Genomic DNA, 7896 nt, shown 5'->3' with positions numbered 1-7896 from the left:
TTCCAGTGAGGTAGTCCTGCAGCATCACACAGCAGAGCTGGGAAACTCAAGAAACAGAGAGAATGTAGTTGTCAGAATCCTGGTTAAATCAGTTCTCAGCACCCCTCACTTCGAAGAAAGTTTAGTTTATTGAGACGTTGATGGATACCATACTGAACACGAGCTTTGTTAGGACCGGAGTGAAAGTGCAGTGACTGCAGATATATTGTGTGCAAGCAAAGGCACTAAAGATCAGGACCCAATCACCCCACGGCATTTGCCCACCAGAAATAACAGTCAACTGCCCCCCTACTATAGGAGCTGCGGTGGCTCAAGTGGTTAAGACTGTTCTTATTAGATTCAGTGTCTTAGGCACAACTTCAGCTTTATTGAGCTCACCTCAAACACACACTTTTCACGACTAAGAGAGTTCACACACGGCTGAGAGGCACGCGTGGCGTTCAATGGGGATTGCAGCTGGTGAGAACTGGATGGTTGGATAACTGAGATAGTTGTGAGGAACGAGGGCAACATAATACGGATCTGACCCAGCTGGACTTTGCTGAGGAAGCATGGTCCACAGCCTTTGCAGTGGAAGCATTGTCCCTCCACAGGACCAAGCTTTACGTATCTTGATTTGGAAAATGGAATGCCTGAACTGTGGGGGTCTCCAAGACTGAGTGGAGGCGGGGGCGGGCCCTCACAGGTACACACACTCTTTTTGTGAGGTAGTCCTGCAGCATCACACAGCAGAGCTGGGAAACTCAAGAAGCAGAGAGAATGTAGTTGTCAGAATCCTGGTTAAATCAGTTCTCAGCACCCCTCACTTCGAAGACAGTTTAGTTTACTGAGACGTTGATGGATACCATACTGAACACGAGCTTTGTTAGGACCAGAGTGAAAGCGCAGCGACTGCAGATATATTGTGTTCAAGCAAAGGCACTAAAGAGCAATTCAGGACCCAATCACCCCACGGCATTTGCCCGCCAGAAATAACAGTCAACTACCCCCCTACTATAGGAGCTGCAGTGGCTCAAGTGGTTAAGACGCTGAACTGGAGACTGTGGAAGGTCAGTAGTTCAGCAGTTCGAGACCCGGGTGCCGCATGATGGAGCGAGCTCCCATCTCTAGTTCCAGCTCCTGCCAACCTAGCAGTTCGAAAGCAAGAAATTGCAAGTAGGTAAATAGGGACCACTTCGGTGGGAAGGTAACCGTGTTCCGTGCGCCTTGGTGTTTAGTCATGCTGGCCACATGACCACGGAAACGTCTTCGGACAGCGCTGGCTCTTCGGCTTTGAAACGGAGATGAGCACCGGCGGGCTCTTTTTGTAGCAGGTACTCATTTGCATATTAAGCGACACCTCCCATATGTAGCAAATCCTCCAAGAGCTTACAGTAGCTCCTGTAAGAAGAGCTCTGTAAGCTCTTGGAGGATTGGCTACATTAGGGGTGTGTGGCCTAATATGCAAAGGAGTTCCTGCTACAAAAAGAGCCCTGCGAGTCGGACCGCAACCCTAGAGTCGGATTCGACTGTCTTTCGAGCAAGGGAACCTTTACCTTTACTTTACCCCCTACTAAGCACGTACCCCTCTACAGAAATAAAGCAAAACAGGTCTCTGCGACACCAAGGAATTTAGGAAAAGGAAAGCATTTGGTTTTCACACCCCTCTCTCCCTCCTCTATGGCAGGCGAACTATAAAACGCATTCTGAGACTGACAGTAGTTTCCTTTTGGCTACAGGACAGAGGAATGGTTTTCCTCAGATGCCCAAGAAGGCTAGAGGTGCAGGGCAAAGAGTCAAGCTTAATTTGTGGTGAACAGCGAGCTCTGCCAAGTGGTATATTCCCATGCAGAAACTCCAGTTTTCTGGCCAAGCCCACTTCCTGTGGCCAAGCCCAACCTTTGACTGTTCTAGGGCCTGGAACAGTTTGCATTTCAGTGGGTCAGAAAGACTCCCCACTTTTAACTGTCTCAGCTCAGTTTGTTTGCAAAGTCTTCCACTACGGATAGCTGGCTCTCTGCGGAGGGCTTGGATGGTCGCCATTGGCGGCAGTTCAAAGGACTTTCCTGAGAATCAGCCTCACTGAAGGGCCATGGGTCTCACCACCAAGCAGAACTCCTCAGGACCGGTCCATTTGTCTGCAGATGTGTGCTTGGGCTGAATTCTGCTGTTTTATTGGTTTTGCTACTTAGAAAATCTATGGGCTGCCTCTCCAGAGACCCGGTGGCTGTTTCATCGTGGCGCTTGCATTAGCATTGTTTTACTTCCAGGGCTCTTTTTGTAGAAAAAGCCCAGCAGGAACTCAGTAGCATAATGAGCCACACCCAACAACAGAAACTCATTAGCATATTAGGCCACACCCCTGACAGCACAGCTCATTAGCACATTAGGCCGCACCCCCATGTTACCAGAAGTGTGCTCATCCAGCCACATCCACCTTTTGCTTCTTATTCTGTTTACCTTGTTTGTTGTCAAAACCCAGGGCCTTTTTTGTTGCAGGAACCCCTTTGCATGTTACGCCACACACCCCTAATGTAGCCAATCCTAATGAGTTCCTGCTGGGTGTGGCCAACTCGGGAGCCAGCCGGAACGCCATTCCTGTGCGTTCCTCCCCCAAAATAGCCCTGCTTAACTATTGGTTGGGTTTTTTAAAAAACACTGTAAATTACCGTACATCTATCACAGGAGAAAGGCCAGTCTAATTAATTTTAAAAGAACGTAAGATTGTACATAGAAATGGTGTGTTTTAAAGCAAGCCCTTAAGCCTCAGAATATCAGTCTAAAAATGAATGGCCGCTGCGTAGTGAGCTTTCAAGAAGCCAGATGTCCAAGTGGGACGCTGTGCTCTTTCCGTGTTATGTGTAGCTCGGTATCCCTCCTGCCAGTAGACAACAGGCTTGAACGAAGGGTAATTTGCTAGGATTAAAGGGTGTTGTATTTTTGTACTCTCTCCCCCCCCCACCTGTTCTACACACACTCTGGTTTTTTCTCCCCTCCAGGTGCTGTCTACAGCATGTACAAGGACCACTTCATGAAACAGCCCCCAGCTGGACCACAGAAATAGACAAGCCGCAGCTGGTTCTGGTTTCCCCCCTTTCCTTGAGTGACTCTGAAGACTGGGGAATCGAAACACCCTCACCCCCACCCCCCGCAGGCTCAGTTTCTTCCTTCAATACAGCTTCAGCATTTTTGGAAAGACAGCTCTTCTGAGATAGATGTACTTCTTTAAAAAGTTGCACTGAGAAGTACAGGGAGATTGAAGCAGTAGGGAAAAAAGCAGGAGTCTAGTATTGCACCTTAAAGACTTAACAAAAACTGTGGCTGAACAAAGTTTGAGTCTAGTATAGCACCTATGAGGCCCACAAAGTTTTATTCAACGTGTAAGCTTCCGTGCGCAAAGATCACATCGCTTTGTTAACTCTTGCATTTGCATGCTAATTTGCTTCCCTCCATCGATCCTACCAGCCACACCTGTTCCAATTCCAGCTCTGCGGATGCATCCGGGCTCTGAGTGGCCTCTCCTAACAGCTGGCCCCCACCCTCTTTTCCCCTTAACCAGCTTTTGAGAATTTATTCCAGGTTTGTATGAAGACGTGTGTTTTGCACACGGAAGCTTACACTTTGAATAAGATTTGGGCCCTGCAGGACCTTGTACAGTTTTGCAGGGCCTGTAAGACGGAGCTCTTCCGCCAGGCTTTCGAATAGGAGTCGCCACCACCACTGTTCTATCAACGCCCTATACTCTCCGCACACTGCCACCACTGGTGCGGGTTCCATCGGAGGGAGGGAGCGGGACATGCTTAGGGGTCAACAATGGCAGGGGGGGAAATGCACTGCTGTTGCTGTATAGCTACATGACTGAGAGCACCATCTTGATTGTAAAATTTGGTATTGAGTAGGGGAGCACCGAACTGTTTTATGAATTTAGTTAATTATTTAACTGTTTCTGTATTTCTGTGTATTTTATACTGTTTTTATTGTTATTATTGGGCGTATGCCCCTGTTAGCTGCCCTGAGTCTCCGGGGAGGGTGGGATATAAGTTTAAATAAATAAATAAAAAATAAATAAATAAAACTTAGTTGGTCTCAAAGTTCCCACTGGTCTCAAACTTTGTTCTGCTGCTTCCGACCAACATGGCCACCCACCTGAATCTAAAATTTGTGAGCTTTCGTGAGTCACTGCTCACTTCTTCAGATAGGTAGCAGTGACTCATGAGAGCTCCTCCCGTTACAAATTTCGTTAGTCTTTAAGATGCCCCTGGACTTTCGCTCTTCTGCTACAGACAGACTAACACGGCTACCCATTATGATCTATCTCCATGGAAGGCACCATGGACAGAATGGAAATCCATTAACCTTGTGATACAAGCACAGATGGACCCACATTCTTCTGTTTCTGAAGAAGTGACTGCAAGTGATTCACGAAAGCTCCTCCCCTGCCACTATGTTTGCAAGTCCTTTTTTTAAAAAAAAATATTATTTCTACCCCGCCCTCCCCTCGAACGGGCTCAGTGCGGCTCACAAAAAGGGCACCATGTACCAATATAAAACAGTAAAACACATAAAAACAACCATTATCAAAATAAAGTGCTCAACGGTGTTATTAAAGCATTCTGTCAGACTAAGATGGTAGCCTGTAGATGAAGTTCCGAGCCCGGTTCGGCGGTACGGTCAGTCGAAGCACTGTGGCTCCATCTTGTAATGGGGCATCCCGATACCCCATGTTCCCATGAGGTAGTTGGTGGTGGCGGCTCCTAATTGAAAGCCTGCCGGTCCTTAAGGTGTTCCTGGACTTTCGCTCTTTTCTTCTGCTAAGGTAAAGGTTCCCTTGCTCGAAAGCCAGTCGAGTCCGACTCTAGGGTTGCGGTGCTCATCTCCGTTTCAAAGCCGAAGAGCCAGCGCTGTCCGAAGACGTTTCCGTGGTCATGTGGCCGGCATGACTAGACACCAAGGCGCACGGAACGCTGTTCCCTTCCCATCGAAGTGGTACCTATTTATCTACTTGCAATGTCTTGCTTTCGAACTGCTAGGTTGGCAGGAGCTGGAACTAGAGACGGGAGCTCACTCCGTCATGCAGCACCCACCCCAAACGTTTGCCTGCATCAGCACCCACCAATTAGTCCCATGCAAAATCTAGTTCAAAACAGAGTACACCAATTGAACTTATCTCTAAAGGCGGCAGATTTATCCTGAAATCCTCATTTGCCTAATTTGGACTCGGGAAACGGGGCCAGATCCATGGAGGGGGGGGGCAGGCTTGCCCTCTTCCCCGCTCCGGAACTGTGCGGCTGTAAATCCACAGCAGTCCTGTGACCCAGTGAATCAACTTTTCTGGGGTGGATAGAGCAGGAAAATTCCACATCCGCCAGCAGCACCTTCCCCTGCGGGATCCCAGCCTATTGTGCTCTGCGTCTGTGTAAAAAAGTTAACCCTCTCTCTGCCAGGACTTGGCTTGTGAAGGAGCAGGGGCCCGCAAGACCCACTATAATTTGCCTGTAAGGACAAGCACTTTTTCTAACATGATTTAAGGAAAATATTAAGGCTTAATTAGTTGTTCTAGATTTTCCGAGCTGTCTGGCCGCGGTCTTGGCATTGTGGTACCTGACGTTTCACCAGCAGCTGTAACTGGCATCCTCAGAGGTATCACACGGAAAGATGGAGTCTCTGTGTCATACCTGTGTTATACCTCTAACGATGCCAGTCCGGAAAATCTACAACTAATGCGCTCCGGCCGTGAAAGCCTCCGGCAACAAATTAAGGTTTAAATCCTGCTATTTTAAATGTGATCTAAAAATGCTTATAACCGATAGAATGGCTTTCACAAATATCATTTATTTGCATAACACGAGGAAGGCGGGAACTAGATTTTTATTTAAGCATGCCGTGCTAGCACGGTGTTATCCCAATTTATCAGAGAAATGCTGGAAATGCAAAACTGAAAAAGGCACATATTTCCACGCATGGTGGACTTGTGCTAAGATCCAAAACGTCTGGAAAGAGATTCACACTATTACAATACAAATAATCAACAGACCAATTCCATCTGCCCCTGAGACGTTTTTATTAAATATAATGCTGGATAATTTGGAAGAAGCAGATGAACACTTGATTTGTCATTTGTTTACGGCAGCAAGGTTGATGCTGGCAAAACATTGGAGACAGGAAGTTACACCATCAAGGAAGGACTTTATAGTTAAAACTCACGGGCACTACAGTCGGGGACACAACACCTCCTGACGATGCCAGGCCCCAAGGAGGCCAGGCTGGCTGCTACCAGGGCCAGAGCTTTTTCGGTGGCAGCTCCTGCCTGGTGGAAAGAGCTCCCAGAGGAGATCCGGGCCCTGTGGGACCTTGTGCAGTTCCGCAGGGCCTGCAAGACGGAGCTCTTCCGCCAGGCTTTCAAGGAGGAGCCGCCACCACTACTGTACCATCGTTATGTTACCATCAGTATTGTCTGGCCCTGGGAAGAGAGAAGGCCAGTGTCGCGTGGAACGGAGAGCATTGAGTAGATGTACCATCCTGTGACGTCATCTTTGTGGAAGATCAGACCGGAACAGCTAGAGCACTTATTTTGAAGTAAATGTAGTAATGATTTTATATGGTTTTAATTTGTTTTATCTGTTGGCTTGTGCCTATTTGTGAGCCGCTCCGAGCCCGCGCTGCGGGGAGGGCGGGCTATGAATTGAATTTATAAATAAATAAACAAATAAACAAACTCACAGAAATAGCGGAACTGGACAATTGGACACTGAAACTCCAAGGAAGGGAGAGTATTCTTTTCAAGAATATCTGGACAAAATTCTATAAATGGTTAGAAAAAAAAATGTATAGACATAGATACGTCTACTACTGGAAGTAGAATGATTAATGCAAGTTTGTCAAGAGCAAATAGCTAATGGTCTACAAATGGAATCTTTTTGTTCACATGGTGGGGGATACAATAATAATAAATACTGGTTTAAAAAAATAAAAAAGCATGCAAACTAACCTTCCAGCCCAGTCTCCTGGGGCTGTTATTCAGAAATAATGATGTCAGGGACAGATCGTATAGGAGGGACAGGTCTGGCAGGCTCGGCTGGCCTGTGGGGGGAAGAAACACCTCTCTCTGTGTGTGAATGCATCAAATGCCTTCCAGGCGCCTCTGACTTAGCGGTAACCCTACGAAGGAATCCTTGCTCAGAGCCTGGCTCTGGCCTTGCCAAGGGAGGGCCCCCATGGCTCCCTTGAAGAGAGTCCATCCCCCTCACGTTGGGTCTTCCGCTGTTCCTGCTGCCTTCAACATTTCCTAGCATTATTCCATTTCTGGTTTTGAGATTTCAAGCTTACCTTGATTCATACTTCTCTCGTTCCATGTACCTGTCACATGCGTTGGACAGCTGTGGACTTTCCTTTGGCATCCACTCACATGAGCGTCCTTTCGGCTTGAGCCCAGTTGTGTCATTAAGAACGGCACGACTTGTCATTATCCTCAGCTCTCCCCCAGGAGCTTTCATGTGAGCCAGTTTGGTGTCGTGGTTAAGCGCGGACTCCAATCTGGGAGAACCGGGTTCGATTCCCCACTCCTCCACTTGCACCTGGCTGGATGACCTTGGGCAAGCCGTAGTTCTGACAAGAGCTGTTCTTGAAAAAAGAGCAGTTTCTGTCAGAGCTCTCTCAGCCCCACCCGCCTCACCGGGTGTCTGTGGTGGGGAGGGGAAGGAAGAGGAGTTTGTAAGCCGCTCTGAGACTCCCTTGGGTAGTGAAGGGCGGGGTATAAATCCAATCTCTTCTTCTTCTTCTAATCTGGGAGAACCGGGTTTGATTCCCCACTCCTCCACTTGCACCTGGCTGGATGACCTTGGGCAAGCCGTAGTTCTGACAAGAGCTGTTCTTGAAAAAAGAGCAGTTTCTGTCAGAGCTCTCTCAGCCCCACCCGCC

The 7896-nt window shown here is 47.9% G+C and overlaps 1 protein-coding gene across 1 annotated transcript in view; it reads left to right on the top strand.

Moving 5' to 3' along the window:
* HIGD1B (HIG1 hypoxia inducible domain family member 1B) overlaps nucleotides 1–3043 on the top strand; it is a 7302-nt gene extending 4259 nt beyond the window's left edge. Inside the window, exon 3 of the mRNA XM_015425154.1 lies at nucleotides 2979–3043. Coding sequence (XP_015280640.1) covers nucleotides 2979–3043 — 65 coding nt within the window. The remainder of the gene's footprint in view (nucleotides 1–2978) is intronic.
* The last annotated feature ends 4853 nt before the right edge of the window (nucleotides 3044–7896 follow it).

The sequence above is a fragment of the Gekko japonicus genome, unplaced genomic scaffold (genome assembly GCF_001447785.1).
Source record: "Gekko japonicus isolate JY-2015 unplaced genomic scaffold, Gekko_japonicus_V1.1 scaffold4040, whole genome shotgun sequence".
In the NCBI taxonomy this organism is placed as follows: Eukaryota; Metazoa; Chordata; class Lepidosauria; order Squamata; family Gekkonidae; genus Gekko; species Gekko japonicus.
This window is presented reverse-complemented; position numbering and strand designations above follow the sequence as displayed.